The following is a 16,383-nucleotide window of genomic DNA, read 5'->3' as shown; positions in this document are numbered from 1 at the left end:
GGGGGGGGGGGGGGCAGGTATGGCATCAGTTAATGTTTTCCGACGAATCCACGTTCTGTTTTTTTTGAAAATGATGCCGCATTTCGGCTCGCCATATACAGTGCCAACTTTAGGCCGTATGGTATGACGTGTTGTTGGACACAACCACAAATTCACAGCTCTTGCGTGTGCAGGGCACTGTAACCTCAGTGATATACATGTATGACATCCTGCGACCCGTAGCCGTACCCTTTATGCGCAACACAACAGCCGCAACTTTCCAGCATGACAATGCATGACCACTTGTTGTTGCACGAATATGTGCCTTCTTGGTGTCACTAGATGGCAGCCTTTTGCACTGGCCAGCCAGATCACCAGACCAGTGCCAGTCACTACAGATGTACTTTGGAACCAGGTGAATGCACCATGGATGGCTATACCACAGGACGCCGTTCGCGACTTATGCTCGTCGTGCCATCACGCATGGAGCAGCTTATCAAGGCCCATGGCAGACGCTGTGTCTACCAGGCAACAGAACAAATGCTGAACCGAGGTGACTGAAATGCTAATTATTTCTGCAGAATGTAGCAATGTACATGTCCTGTGAATACGAACGTCCTATGTCTAGTCATTCAAGGTGTTTAGTTCTTTCTGAGCATGAGTTTGGTGTGTCATATCTGTCAACCTATGAAGTTTTCTGGAACCACGCGACCGCTACGGTCGCAAGTTCGAATCCAGCCTCGGGCATGGATGTCTGTGATGTCTTTAGGTTACTTAGGTTTAAGTAGTTCTAAGTTCTAGGGGACTGATGACATCAGAAGTTAAGTCCAATAGTGCTCCGAGCCATTTTTTGTTGTTGTGAAGTTTAACTACGTTCCTTCCTGCTTTTCTGGGTGCCTCACTTTTACCGTTAGGCAGTGTAAAAATAACATAAAGAAAATACACTCCTGGAAATTGAAATAAGAACACCGTGAAATCATTGTCCCAGGAAGGGGAAACTTTATTGACACATTCCTGGGGTCAGATACATCACATGATCACACTGACAGAACAACAGGCACATAGACACAGGCAACAGAGCATGCACAATGTCGGCACTAGTACAGTGTATATCCACCTTTCGCAGCAATGCAGGCTGCTATTCTCCCATGGAGACGATCGTAGAGATGCTGGATGTAGTCCTGTGGAACGGCTTGCCATGCCATTTCCACCTGGCGCCTCAGTTGGACCAGCGTTCGTGCTGGACGTGCAGACCGCGTGAGACGACGCTTCATCCAGTCCCAAACATGCTCAATGGGGGACAGATCCGGAGATCTTGCTGGCCAGGGTAGTTGACTTACACCTTCTAGAGCACGTTGGGTGGCACTGGATACATGCGGACGTGCATTGTCCTGTTGGAACAGCAAGTTCCCTCGCCGGTCTAGGAATGGTAGAACGATGGGTTCGATGACGGTTTGGATGTACCGTGCACTATTCAGTGTCCCCTCGACGATCACCAGTGGTGTACGGCCAGTGTAGGAGATCGCTCCCCACACCATGATGCCGGGTGTTGGCCCTGTGTGCCTCGGTCGTATGCAGTCCTGATTGTGGCGCTCACCTGCACGGCGCTAAACACGCATACGACCATCATTGGCACCAAGGCAGAAGCGACTCTCATCGCTGAAGACGACACGTCTCCATTCGTCCCTCCATTCACGCCTGTCGCGACACCACTGGAGGCGGGCTGCACGATGTTGGGGCGTGAGCGGAAGACGGCCTAACGGTGTGCGGGACCGTAGCCCAGCTTCATGGAGACGGTTGCGAATGGTCCTCGACGATACCCCAGGAGCAACAGTGTCCCTAATTTGCTGGGTAGTGGCGGTGCGGTCCCCTACGGCACTGCGTAGGATCCTACGGTCTTGGCGTGCATCCGTGCGTCGCTGCGGTCCGGTCCCAGGTCGACGGGCACGTGCACCTTCCGCCGACCACTGGCGACAACATCTATGTACTGTGGAGACCTCACGCCCCACGTGTTGAGAAATTCGGCGGTACGTCCACCCGGCCTCCCGCATGCCCACTATACGCCCTCGCTCAAAGTCCGTCAACTGCACATACGGTTCACGTCCACGCTGTCGCGGCATGCTACCAGTGTTAAAGACTGCGATGGAGCTCCGTATGCCACGGCAAACTGGCTGACACTGACGGCGGCGGTGCACAAATGCTGCGCAGCTAGCGCCATTCGACGGCCAACACCGCGGTTCCTGGTGTGTCCGCTGTGCCGTGCGTGTGATCATTGCTTGTACAGCCCTCTCGCAGTGTCCGGAGCAAGTATGGTGGGTCTGACACACCGGTGTCAATGTGTTCTTTTTTCCATTTCCAGGAGTGTATTTATATTGAAGACGTTTCTATACAGAATACAGCTGAGAAGTGTCGAGATGTAGGTGATTGGTTGAAATGGCCTTGAGCACTACGGGGCTTAACATCTGAGGTCGTCAGTCCACTAGAACGTAGAACTACTTAAACCTGACTAACCTAAGGACGTCACACACATCCATGCCCGAGGCAGGATTCGAACCTGTGACCGTAGCAGTCGCGCGCTTCCAGACTGAAGCGCCTACAACTGCTCGGCCACACCACCTGACTGGAGGTGATGATTTTTCTTCTGGCTGATCGAAGTGGACATGGTTCTGCATGAAGGTCAGCTCAGGGAACTGTGGCAAGGGTGGGAAGAGAGGTTGGATAGATTTGGACCAATGCGGATGTGTGACTACACGGGGTGTGTCAGGATGCGGATGGGTGTTCACTGAAAAGAGAGTGAGGATCAGTCACCAGATGGCAGAAAGAACAAGGCGGTGCAGTGGTTGGGCTGTGCTCAGCGAAACGTCTCAAGTGCTGTGCTTCGTGGCGCACCATTAACATGAAGAGAGAGCTGCTGTCAGCAACTCAGCTACGAGGGTCACTCCATAAGAAATGCACACTATTTTTTTAAAATCCATATTTTATTCTACATGTTTGAAAGTTTTACATTGTGTAGATATGTCCTTTAGGAACAATATTTTCATTTTCCCACATAATTTCCATCCCTCTCAACTGCCTTACGCCATCTTGGAACCAGCGCCTGTATACCCAAAGGGTAATATTCTGCACCAACCTGTTGGAGCCACTGTTTCGCGGCGTGCACAAGGGAGTCATCACCTTCAAATCTTGCTCCACGAAGAGAGTCTTTCAATTTCCCAAAGAGATGATACTCACATGGACCCAGGTCAGGACTGTAAGGCGGGTGTTTCAGTGTTGTCCATCCGAGTTTTGTGATCGCTTCTATGGTTTTTTACTCACATATGGCTGTGCAACAGCAAAACATCCTGCTTTTGCCGATGTGGTCGAACACGACTCAGTCGAGCTTGGAGTTTCGTGAGTGTCTTCACATATGCATCAGAATTTATGAGGGTTCCACTTGGCATGATGTCCGCAAACAAGAGTCCTTCGGAATCGAAGAACACCGTAGCCATAACTTTTCCTGCTGAAGGTGTGGTTTTGAATTTTTTTTTCTTGGGTGAATTTGCATGATGGCAGTCCATTGTCTCTGGTGAAATGTGATGGAGCCATGTTTCATAATCTGTCACAATTCTTCGAAGAAATTCATCTCCACCATTCTCGTGCTGTTTCAAAAGTTCGCTGCATACCGTTTTTCTTGTTTCTTTGTGAGCCACTGTCAATATCCTGGGAAACCACCTGGCACAAACCTTTTTTAACGCCAACACTTTCAGTATTCTGCAGACACTTCCTTCCCCTATCCCAACGTTGCGTGACAATTCGTTCACTGTGATGCGTCTGTCATCAGTCACCAATTCGTTAACTCTCTGCACATTGTCTGGAGTGTGTGCAGTACGAGGCCTGCCGCTGCGAGGACAATCCTCAATATTGCCGTGCCCGCTTTCATCACGTAACCTGCTTGCCCACCGGCTAACTGTACTGCGATCGACAGCAGCCGTGTACCGCAAGTCTCTAGAGGAGCGGAAGGTTCCAAATGATTGGAAAAGAGCACAGGTAGTCCCAGTCTTCAAGAAGGGTCGCCGAGCAGATGCGCAAAACTATAGACCTATGTCTCTGACGTCGATCTGTTGTAGAATTTTAGAACATGTTTTTTGCTCGAGTATCATGTCGTTTTTGGAAACCCAGTATCTACTCTGTGGGAATCAACATGGATTCCGGAAACAGCGATCGTGTGAGACCCAACTCGCTTTATTTGTTCATGAGACCCAGAAAATATTAGATACAGGCTCCCAGGTAGATGCTATTTTCCTGACTTCTATACAGTTCCGCACTGTCGCCTGACAAACAAAGTAAGAGCCTACGCAATATCAGACCAGCTGTGTGGCTGGATTGAAGAATTTTTAGCAAACAGAACACAGCATGTTGTTATCAATGGAGAGACGTCTACAGCGTTAAAGTAACCTCTGGCGTGCCACAGGGGAGTGTTATGGGACCATTACTTTTCACAATATATATATAAATGACCTAGTAGATAGTGTCGGAAGTTCCATGCGGCTTTTCGCGGATGATGCTGTAGTATACAGAGAAGTTGCAACATTAGAAAATTGTAGCGAAATGCAGGAAGATCTGCAGCGGATAGGCACTTGGTGCAGGGAGTGGCAACTGACCCCTAACATAGAGACAAATGTAATGTATTGCGAATACATAGAAAGAAGGATCCTTTATCGTATGATTACATGATAGTGGAACAAACATTGGTAGCAATTACTTCTGTAAAATATCTGGGAGTATGCGTACGGAACGATTTGAAGTGGAATGATCACATAAAATTAATCGTTGATAAGGCGGGTGCCAGGTTGAGATTCATTGGGAGAGTCCTTAGAAAATGTAGTCAATCAGCAAAGGAAGTGGCTTACAAAACACTCGTTCGACCTATACTTGAGTATTGCTCATCAGTGTGGGATCCGTGCCAGATCGGGTTGACGGAAGAGATAGAGAAGATCCAAAGAAGAGGGTTATTAGGTAACCGTGATAGCGTTACGGAGATGTTTAGCAAACTCAAGTGGCAGACTCTGCAAGAGGGGCGCTCTGCATCGCGGTGTAGCTTGCTGTCCAGGTTTCGAGAGGGTGCGTTTCTGGATGAGGTATCGAATACATTGCTTCCCCCTACTTATATCTCCAGAGGAGATCACGAATGTAAAATTAGAGAGATTAGAGCGCGCCGGAGGCTTTCAGACAGTCGTTCTTCCCGCGAACCATACGCGACTGGAACAGAAAAGGGAGGTAATGACAGTGGCACGTAAAGTGCCCTCCGCCACCCACCGTTGGTTGGCTTGCGGAGTATAAATGTAGATGTTGATGTAGATGTAGATATACCTTTTTCAACCTCTTGTGGATCTTTCCCACTGTCTCGTTTCCACAGGACAGGAATTCTAGGACAGCACGTTGCTTCTGACGAACGTCAAGTGTAACAGCCATCTTGAAGACATGCTGTGACGGCGCGGGAAGGATGTATCTACACACTGTAAAATTGTCACACATGCAGACTGAAAACTGTATTTTTACAAAAGTAGTGTGCATTTCTTTTGGAGTGACCCTCGTACATGGTGTTGGTGCGCCCAAACCGTCGGGCAAAGTAAGCAAGAGCGCGCGGCGTACCCACCTGATGGAGACGAGGATCATGGCGAAGATGAGGTACTTGCCGAGTAGCGGCACCACCAGCGACGTGGGCGGGATGATCTCGACCACCAGCAGGAAGAACACGTGCAGGCTAATCAGGATCGAGATGGACAGCGTCACCTGCGGCACACGATCACACCCATCATCAACTTCCCAGCGAGACGTGAGAAGGGAGTGTTCGAAGACAAAGGTATTTGGCTCCACAACAGACACCATGTGCACAATGAGGGTTAATATTCAGCTCACAAAACGTAATGTTTTCCAAACAAGGCGTGAATAAAAATCCAATGTCTGACACCGTAATCAGAAAACCGGCAATAAACAACATTAACTTTTACGCATCAGGTGTATTGCCTTTTGGAAAGACAGTGTTGTTGTTGTTGTGGTCTTTAGTCCTGAGACTGATTTGATGCAGTTCTCTATGCTACTCTGTCCTGTGCAAGCTGCTTCATCTCCCAGTACCTACTGCAATCTACATCCTTCTGAATCTGCTTAGTGTATTTATCTCTTGGTCTCCCTCTACGATTCTGACGCTCCACGTTGCCCTCCAACACTAAATTTGTGATCCCTTGATGCCTCAGAACATGTCCTAGCAACCGATCCCTTCTTCTAGTCAAGTTGTGCCACAAACTCCTCTGTTCCCCAATTCTATTCAGTACCTCCTCGTTAGTTATGTGATGTACCCATCTAATCTTCAGCATTCTTCTGTAGCACCACATTTCGAAGGTTCTAGTCCTTCTTGTGCAAAGTATTTATCGTCCACGTTTCACTTCCATACATGGCTACACTCCATACAAATACTTTCAGAAACGACTTCTTGACACTTAAATCTATACTCGATGTTAACAAATTTCTCTTCTTCAGTAACGGTTTCCTTGCCATTGCCAGTCTACATTTTATATCCTCTCTACTTCGACTATCATCAGTTATTTTGCACCTCAAATAGCAAAACTCCTTTACTACTTTAAGTGTCTCATTTCCTAATCTAATTCCCTCAGAATCACCCGACTTAATTCGACTACATTCCACTATCCTCGTTTTGCTTTTGTTGATGTTCATCTTATGTCCTCCTTTCAAGACAGTGACCCTTTCATAAAAAGTATTTGTGTGCAGGGTGAGCTCAAAGTTAGTCCTTGCTAACAAAAAATTGTGTTTAAAGAACTACGAGGGTAATCCCGTCTGTACTTAGACAGCGCTCCCTTTCCAAAGAACAAGAATGTTTTTATGATTAACGGTATTTTCGCGAGTGTGCACACACGTGATGAGGGCTTTTAGCGGTGAGAACGTTTATTGTTTCTGAGACGTATGTTGACAGCAGGACGTCACTATTTCCAGGAAGGGAACACGTGGTGTCCCCTTAGGACCATCAGGAAGATTGCGTTCGGTCTTATTCTGGGCTATTTTCGTACACACATCTTGTTAGGTCAGGAATTTCCATGCAGGCAAACTGAGAGATTGCGAAAGCTCCTACAAAAGCGACAGTTAACTATTTCTGCAGTAGTTTACGAATTCTGGGAAGGGACTGAGTGCCTAGGTGAACACGTATTTCGACATTTCTCGGGTGCCAAGTGTTAAAGGGATGCCGCCGCCTCATCCTTGTGGGACCCGAACTGACACCTGCACGTGGTTCTGCAGCTGACGGCCACATTGAAAGGTATGTGGCCAACCTTGCCACATGGGAGAAAGACAGTGGTAGTGATGACTCAGTAGTATGTGGGCCCAGCTGACTGGATTGATGGCTCACCTGCTCCCAACTGACATCCATCACAAATGGCTGCTGAGTTCTGTGGCCCAGGCCATGTAACTGAGGTGGCAACAAATCCAGAAGACACTACAGCTGGCACCCATACGAATGTTCTGCCCGACTGCACCCGTTGACTGGTGTCGTCCTGTACATAGCCAGAAAACTTGACGACACATTGCCGCAGTCACCGTCTGTGGCAGTGGGTCTTGACATATCCACAAAGTAGATGTAGCTTATTTGAAGTTTATGGCACATTATGAAGTTTTGTGGAGAGCAAATTCTTCCTCTGTGAAGCCACCATATAGGTGACTTTGCAACTTAATACTAAAAAAGAAAAAAGAAATGTACCCAATTTCTTTTCTTCATTTGATTACTTTGTCAGTGTCCCTTTCAGAGAGTATTATTATTATTATTATTTTTCTTTGGTTTGATTTTTCATTATCAAAGGAAGTTAACTGATTTTGCACACTCATCTATTGGTCACTGGTATTCTGGAGAGCAAACTGTTTTGCCGGCCGGTGTGCCCGAGTGGTTATAGGCGCATCAGTCTGGAACCGCGCGACTGCTGCGGTCGCAGGTTCGAATCCTGCCTCAGGCATGTATGTATGTGATGTCCTTAGGTTAGTTAGGTTTAAGTAGTTCTAAGTTCTAAATCCATGGAGAAGAAATAAAAACTTTGAGGTTCGCCGATGTAATTCTGTCAGAGACAGCAAAGGACTTGGAAGAGCAGTTGAATGGAATGGACAGTGTCTTGAAAGGAGGATATAAGATGAACATCAACAAAAGCAAAACGAGGATAATGGAATGTTGTCGAATTAAGTCGGGTGATGCTGAGGGAATTAGATTAGGAAATGAGACACTTAAAGTAGTAAAGGAGTTTTGCTATTTGGGGAGCAAAATAACTGATGATGGTCGAAGTAGAGAGGATATAAAATGTAGACTGGCAATGGCAAGGAAAGCGTTTCTGAAGAAGAGAAATTTGTTAACATCGAGTATAGATTTAAGTGTCAGGAAGTCATTTTTGAAAGTATTTGTATGGAGTGTAGCCATGTATGGAAGTGAAACATGGACGATAAATAGTTTGGACAAGAAGAGAATAGAAGCTTTCGAAATGTGGTGCTACAGAAGAATGCTGAAGATTAGATGGGTAGATCACATAACTTATGAGGAAGTATTGAATAGGATTGGGGAGAAGAGAAGTTTGTGGCACAACTTGACCAGAAGAAGGGATCGGTTGGTAAGACATGTTCTGAGGCATCAAGGGATCACCAATTTAGTATTGGAGGGCAGCGTGGAGGGTAAAAATCGTAGAGGGAGACCAAGAGATGAATACACTAAGTAGATTCAGAAGGATGTAGGTTGCAGTAGGTACTGGGAGATGAAGAGGCTTGCACAGGATAGAGTAGCATGGAGAGCTGCATCAAGCCAGTCTCAAGACTGAAGACCACAACAACAACAACAGGTTCTAGGGGACTGATGACCTCAGAAGTTAAGTCCCATAGTGCTCAGAGCCAGTTGAACCAAACTGTTTGTTTTTGATTACTCTAGATATGGTATGAAATGAAATGTCGTGTGGCTAGGGCCTCCCATTGGGTAGACCGTCTGGTGCAGGTCTTTCGAGTTAACGCCACTTTGGCGACCTGCGCGTCGATGGGGATGAAATGATGATGATTAGGACAACACAACACCCAGTCCCTGAGCAGAGAAAATCTCCGACCCAGCCGGGAATCGAACCCGAGCCCTTAGGATTGACAGTCTGTCACGCTGACCACTCAGCTACCGGGGGCAGACTTTAGATATGGTGAGAAGTAGTTTGTTCACTTCACATAATAAGTCTGATTGTGCTTGGTTAACCTTGTGAAATTACAAAATACACTGATGGAAAAAAAATCACAAAACCAAGTAGGACTTGTGTAAAATAAATGAAGTTTGGTAGACATGTTTCAATATCTGAAAGATGATGTCTGTTCAGGTATCATACCAGTCACATAAGAGTGGCAATAGTAATGCCACTACAATGATGCAAATCAGGTTTGCTTTAGGTACAAGTTGTAATGGACATGAGCACTAATTTCCCTTGGGATTAGACTTGGTGAGTCAAGAACCCTGTAAGATGACAAAGATGTTATTATCAACATGTCATTGAGTTTGATGAGGTCATGTAGTTGGACTATGAGAAGCTCTAAGTTCTTTCTGTGATAGTGCAGAAAGGATTGGCAATAATGTAGCCACCGTTCATCATTGCTGACAGCGGTGGTCACGAGAACATACAGTCGCAAGAAGACTGGGCTCCAAACAGTCACGTGGCACTACCAAGAGGGAAGATCATCGTGTTCAGCATATGACTGTGTCTGCAGCATCAATTTCAGTAGTAGCTGGCATGATAGTAACACAACGAACTGTTACAAATCGGTTACTTCACGTACAACTTTGAGCCAGATGCCCTGCAGCATATATTCCAGTGACCCAAACCACCGCCATTTGTAAGTTCAGTGTGAAAGGTATGTGCTGAGATTCGATCAGGATAGAGCCAGTGAAAAATGTCGATAGTTCCCAACCGCAAGGTTGGACGAGTAGTACATCTTCGAGTAGTAAGATCTTTGACAGCTAACAGAGGTAGGTGCACACGGTAAAAGTTTGAGTAGTGGTGATGAGATGCGCAGAGACAGCAGACGTGTTTCGAGTCGGAGCTACAGGGTGTTTCAAAAATGACCGGTATATTTGAAACGGTAATAAAAACTAAACGAGCAGCGATAGAAATACACCGTTTGTTGCAATATGCTTGGGACAACAGTACATTTTCAGGCAGACAAACTTTCGAAAGTACAGTAGTTACAATTGTCAACAACAGATGGCGCTGCGATCTGGGAAACTCTATAGTACGATATTTTCCACATATCCACCATGCGTAGCAATAATATGACGTAGTCTCTGAATGAAATTAGCCGAAACCTTTGACAACGTGTCTGGCGGAATGGCTTCACATGCAGATGAGATGTACTGCTTCAGCTGTTCAATTGTTTCTGGATTCTGGCGGTACACCTGGTCTTTCAAGTGTCCCCACAGAAAGAAGTCACAGGGGTTCATGTCTGGCGAATAGGGAGGCCAATCCACGCCGCCTCCTGTATGTTTCGGATAGCCCAAAGCAATCACACGATCATCGAAATATTCACTCAGGAAAGTAAAGACGTCGGCCGTGCGATGTGGCCGGGCACCATCTTGCATAAACCACGAGGTGTTCGCAGTGTCGTCTAAGGCAGTTTGTACCGCCACAAATTCACTAAGAATGTCCAGATAGAGTGATGCAGTAATCGTTTCGGATCTGAAAAATGGGCCAATGATTCCTTTGGAAGAAATGGCGGCCCAGACCAGTACTTTTTGAGGATGCAGGGACGATGGGACTGCAACATGGGGCTTTTCGGTTCCCCATATGCGCCAGTTCTGTTTATTGACGAAGCCGTGCAGGTAAAAATAAGCTTCGTCAGTAAACCAAATGCTGCCCACATGCATATCGCCGTCATCAATCCTGTGCACTATATCGTTAGCAAATGTCTCTCGTGCAGCAATGGTAGCGGCGCTGAGGGGTTGCCGCGTTTGAATTTTGTATGGATAGAGGTGTAAACTTTGGCGCATGAGACGATACGTGGACGTTGGCGTCATTTGGACCGCAGCTGCAACACGGCGAACGGAAACCCGAGGCCGCTGTTGAATCACCTGCTGCACTAGCTGCGTGTTGCCCTCTGTGGTTGCCGTACGCGGTCGCCCTACCTTTCCAGCACGTTCATCCGTCACATTCCCAGTCAGTTGAAATTTTTCAAACAGATCCTTTATTGTATCGCTTTTCGGTCCTTTGGTTACATTAAACCTCCGTTGAAAACTTCGTCTTGTTGCAACAACACTGTGTTCTAGGCGGTGGAATTCCAGCACCAGAAAAATCCTCTGTTCTAAGGAATAAACCATGTTGTCCACAGCACACTTGCACGTTGTGAACAGCACACGCTTACAGCAGAAAGACGACGTACAGAATGGCGCACCCACAGACTGCGTTGTCTTCTATATCTTTCACATCACTTGCAGCGCCATCTGTTGTTGAAAATTTTAACTACTGTAATTTCGAAAGTTTGTCCGCCTGAAAATGTACTGTTGTCCCAAGCATATTGCAACAAACGGTGTATTTCTATCGCTGCTCGTTTAGTTTTTATTGCCGTTTCAAATACACCGGTCATTTTTGAAACACCCTGTAGATGCCTGCAGGAGGCAGCCGGGTCGTGACAGCATCAAAGTAAGAATTGGCGCTACGCACATAATAAGCTATATATTGAGCGAAACTCGGCACATACCCATGGGGAAACTAGAAAGAATAATTAATAAAATAGGTTTTCTTTGGTTAAATAATGTCTAAAAGCTAGATAGAAATCCCATTGTTGATGCAATAAGCGTTTTGTGAAACTTTCTCGTAAATCCATGCTATAGAAGTTTTTTCTTAGTTTTTCACATGTGCCTTAAAAGTTTGAACAATAAATATTTTTTAGATAAAATTAGAGTTTCATCTCACACCTTATGTCGTTCTCCGCATACTGTGCTTGCATTGAACCAAAAGATACATTAAAGTAAAGTTCCCATGAGTAAAGCTAATAATTTCATATATCAGAGTAAAATAATCTATATGCCATTGCACAGTTGGCAAATTATTCAGATCAGGACAGAATTTTTATTAAGTAACAAACAGGGCCAAAATGAGTAAAGTTATCTAGAATGACAATTTTATGCCATTGCACTACGGCTGGGATGAATATATGTTTTATTATCGGCTAGACGGGAAGGAGTGCACGAGCTAAGTCCACAGACGCAGTCAGATGTAGGTTCGTCACTTTCATTTATTTTTACCACTAAACTTTCATGCAGTCAGATGTGTATTTTGAGTCTTAATTTTCCAACAATATATTCATGCAGTCAGATAAAGTTCAGTTCAGTTAAATACGCAGTCAGATGCAAGTTTTATTGAAGACTAAAGCAATCACATGCAGTTCAGTCTAGTTCATATAGCGAAGTTTTATTAACAACACTTTCAACTTTTACGCTTCAGGTGTTTTGCCTTATGGAAAGACAGCGACCCTTTCATAAAAAATATTTATCTGCAGAGTGAGCTCAAAATTGTTCCTTCCTAACAGAAAATATTATCTAAAGAACTACGCTACGAGGATAATCCCAAAAGTAAGGTCTCCTCTTTTTTTGTAAGTACAGTTGGTCACACTGTTATGAAGAGTGCTTTAGGTGCTGTGTGTAAACATGTGCACGCCGCGCTTAGGCGCTCAGTCTTGGCTTGGCAGCCGTTGAGAATGGAGCTGCCGTTCGATGTTACGCCAAGTGCGAATTGTGCGCAGTTACTCAATTTTTGAACGCAAAGAGCACTGCGCCGATTGAAACCCATCGCCAATTGACGGAAGTGTGTGGTAAGTCGTGCATGGATGTGAAAATGTTCGTAAGTGGTGTACAGAGTTTGCAGTTGGTCGGACCGAAATTCACGACGAACAAAGGAGCGGGAGACCGTCAGTTTCTGAAGAGACAGTGTTCAAGGTTGAGCAAAGCATGCGTGAAGATCGGCGGATCATCCTGGATGATCTCTGCACGTCGGTTCCTGAGATTTCCCGAAGCACTGCTGGCAGAATTGAACTACCGGAAGGTGTGCGCAAGATGGGTGCCACGCATGCTGACTCAGGACCACATGCGGCAACGAGTTGATGCTTCCCGCGCATTCTTCACCGCCTTGCTGCCGAGCAGGACAACTTTCTGGACTCAATTGTCACGGGTGACGAAACCTGGGCATACCACTTTACACCTGGGACCTAGCAACAATCACGCCAGGGGCGGCATCCTTCTTCGCCAAAGCAGCGGAAATTCAAACAAACACAGTCTACTGGTAAAGTCATGACAACCGTTTTTTGGGATCTGAAAGGGGTATTGTTGGTCGACTTTATGCCCACTTGGACCACAATTAACACTGAAAGGTACTGTGAGACTCTGAAAAAACTCAAACAGGCAATTCAGAACCGGAAAATAGAAATGTTGAGCAAGGGCATACACATTCTCCATGACAACGCTCGCCCACGTATCATTCAGCAAACCGTTGCTCTCCTGCAAACAATTTCAGTGGAACATAATCACCCACCCACCCTATAGTCCTGACTTGGCGCCCAGGTTAAAAGAACGTTTGACCAGAAAGCGAATCAGCTCTGACGACGAGGTGAAAGAAGAGGTTCATAACTTTCTGAACAGCATGGCGGCGGGCTGGTATGACGTGGGCATACAAAGACTGCCACAGCGTCTACAAAAATGCATTGACAGAAGTGGTGATTATGTCGAAAAATAGCTAAATTTTCCAACTGTAAACTGATGTAAACCATTTTAGAAATGAACTGGTCTACGTACTTATAAAATATAGGAGACTTTACTTTTGGGATTACCTTCCTACAACCATGTATGCGGCTTGTTGCAAATGGTGGCTTAACTCATGTACTTTTTATGTGGACACTTCGGAAATTTATGTTGCACCTCAGTAAGAGTAACTTCAAGCAGGGGTCGTTGTTCCAACAGGTTGGTGCATGCACCATCACACAGGGGGTTACCTGTTTATACATTCTTAAATGGAGCTTTTCTGGACACATGGATTGCTAAAGACGGCCAAACCTTCTCGTTCATCGGTCGTAAGCTGTCTTGACCTTGTTTTGCTGAGTTGCGTTAATAATGACGTGCTCCGTACACCAGCATTATACAGCAACTCGCCAACTGAAGATCGAAAGTCCCGATATCATTTAATGCACAAACCATTGGCGGAACTGAATATGTACAGATTGACCTGCAGGGTTCAACATATCAGGATGAATCTACAAGCCTTCTTTTTATATATAGTTGCGATATGGCGATCTTTTAACGACTAACTGCACAGGTGATAGCAATTACAATTATATGAGCAAAAGTACCAGCACAGCTGTATCTTGAGAATGTCTTTATCACACAACTAGTTTCGGTGGCACATTACCGCCATCCTCAGGTCCCGTTTACTAAAGAACAGTATCACAATGCCAGTGCTTCAAAACAAAGCAACTATAAACCAACAATCAGCAGCAGCAGCATGGCCGAGACAGACGCCGCAACAAGTAACTGATTTTGTGACTTTTACGAGTTCTTAATCAGGAGCGAATTTTGTAATATCATCTGTGTGCTTTAATAGAATACTTTCTTGATTCTGCATGTTAATTTACTATCTAATACCCACAGTTCTCGCGTCTTCGTTTCCGTCGGAAAGCAAACCGATTTTGTGACATATTACAAGTCCCTAATCAGGTGCGAATTATCTAGTTTCACCTGAATGCCTCGGTATCTCTGATTCCCTGTATATTAATCTAATTTATTAGACAGAGCTCCTGCGTTTTCATCTGTGTCCACAGTAAAGTTCCACAGCACTTGCTGACAGTCCTTTTATCTGGATAGTTTAGTTTACCACCCTCTTTAGTGTGGACAGGGGCTGTGATTATTGTGTGCAGATGGTGACACTTCGCTCTCAGCTCCAGGCTGTGATGACTTCAGTTACACAGCTTGAAGCTGCAGTGGATGGGCACCACTGTTGTGGGCCTGCCATTGTGATCCAACGGATGTCCAGTATGTCCCAGTACTCCGATAGATCCTCACCAGTGGCCAGCCCAGTTACTGCTCACACTGAGGTTGACCCCTCACCTGCAGTCGAGTGGGAGGTCGCCCCAGACCGTAGCAGGCAGCGAAAGACTACCCAGGAGGCCGCACGTGAGGCCTGCCCGGTTAGTCGGACAAACAGGTTCCAGGTGCTGTCTGTGGCTGACACTGTCACTGAGCCAGATGCTGTCTACATCTACATCCATACCGCGCAAGCCACCTGACGGTGTGTGGTGGAGGGTACCTTGAGTACCTCTATCGGTTCTCCCTTCGATTCCAGTCTCGTATTGCTCGTGGAAAGAAAGATTGTCGGTATGCCTCTGTATGGGTTCTGATCTCTCTGATTTTATCCTTATGGTCTCTTCGCGAGATATACGTAGGAGGGAGCAATATACTGCTTGACCCCTCGGTGAAGCTATGTTCTCGAAACTTCAACAAAAGTACGTACCGAGATACTTAGCGTCTCTCTTGCAGAGTCTTCCACTGGAGTTTATCTATCATCTCCGTAACGCTTTCGCGATTACTAAATGATGCTGTAACGAAGCGCGCTGCTCTCCGTTGGATCTTCTCTATCTATCCCACTGTCATCTATTTCGATATCTACCACTTTGTCATCTGTGCGACAATCGAAAGAAGGAACTACAGTGCAGTCTTTCTCTGTGAAACAGCTTTGGAAAAAGAGATTTAGTATTTCAGCCTTTAGACTGTCATCCTCTGTTTCAGTACCATTTTGGTCACAGAGTGTCTGGACGTTTTGTTTCGATCCACCTGCCGCTTTGACATAAGACCAAAATTTCTTAGGATTTTCTGCCAAGTCAGCACATATAAAGTTACTTTCGAATTCATTGAACGCCTCTCCTGTCCTGTTTAGAGGAAACATCTCAGCCTGTAAGATCCGGGCAATCACAGAGGGTGGGATTATTGATAGTTAGGCACATTACAGGGCTCCTTAGGGACATGGCTGTCAAGAAAGGAAAGAAAACTAGTGTGCACTCCGTGTGCATACCGGGTGGTTTAATTCCAGACGTGGAACGGGTACTCACGGATGCCATGAAGAGCACAGGGTACAGCCAACAGCAGGTGGTTGCTCACTTCGGTACCAATGATATGTCTCACTTTGGACCGGAAGAGACTCTCTGGTTTCGAGCGGCTATCAGAAGTGGTAAAGGCTGCCAGTCTTGCTTGTGAGATGAAAGCAGAGCTGACCAATTGTAGCATAGTCGAAAGGACCGATTGCGGACTTCTGGTACAGAGCTGAATGGAAGATTTTCCAGGCGGTTCTGCGACAGTGTAAGCTGCAGATTCCTCGACTTGCGCCA

At 45.9% G+C, this 16,383-nt stretch overlaps 1 protein-coding gene across 1 annotated transcript in view; it reads right to left on the bottom strand.

Annotated features, from left to right (window-relative positions):
- Positions 1-16,383, bottom strand: part of LOC124718881 (acetylcholine receptor subunit alpha-like) — a 638,987-nt gene that overhangs the window by 46,814 nt on the left and 575,790 nt on the right. The window contains 1 exon segment of the mRNA XM_047244518.1: positions 5,615-5,751. Coding sequence (XP_047100474.1) covers positions 5,615-5,751 — 137 coding nt within the window.

The sequence above is a fragment of the Schistocerca piceifrons genome, chromosome 10 (genome assembly GCF_021461385.2).
Source record: "Schistocerca piceifrons isolate TAMUIC-IGC-003096 chromosome 10, iqSchPice1.1, whole genome shotgun sequence".
NCBI lineage: Eukaryota > Metazoa > Arthropoda > Insecta > Orthoptera > Acrididae > Schistocerca > Schistocerca piceifrons.
The sequence above is the reverse complement of the archived record's forward strand: the minus strand, read 5'-3'. Positions and strand labels throughout refer to the sequence as shown.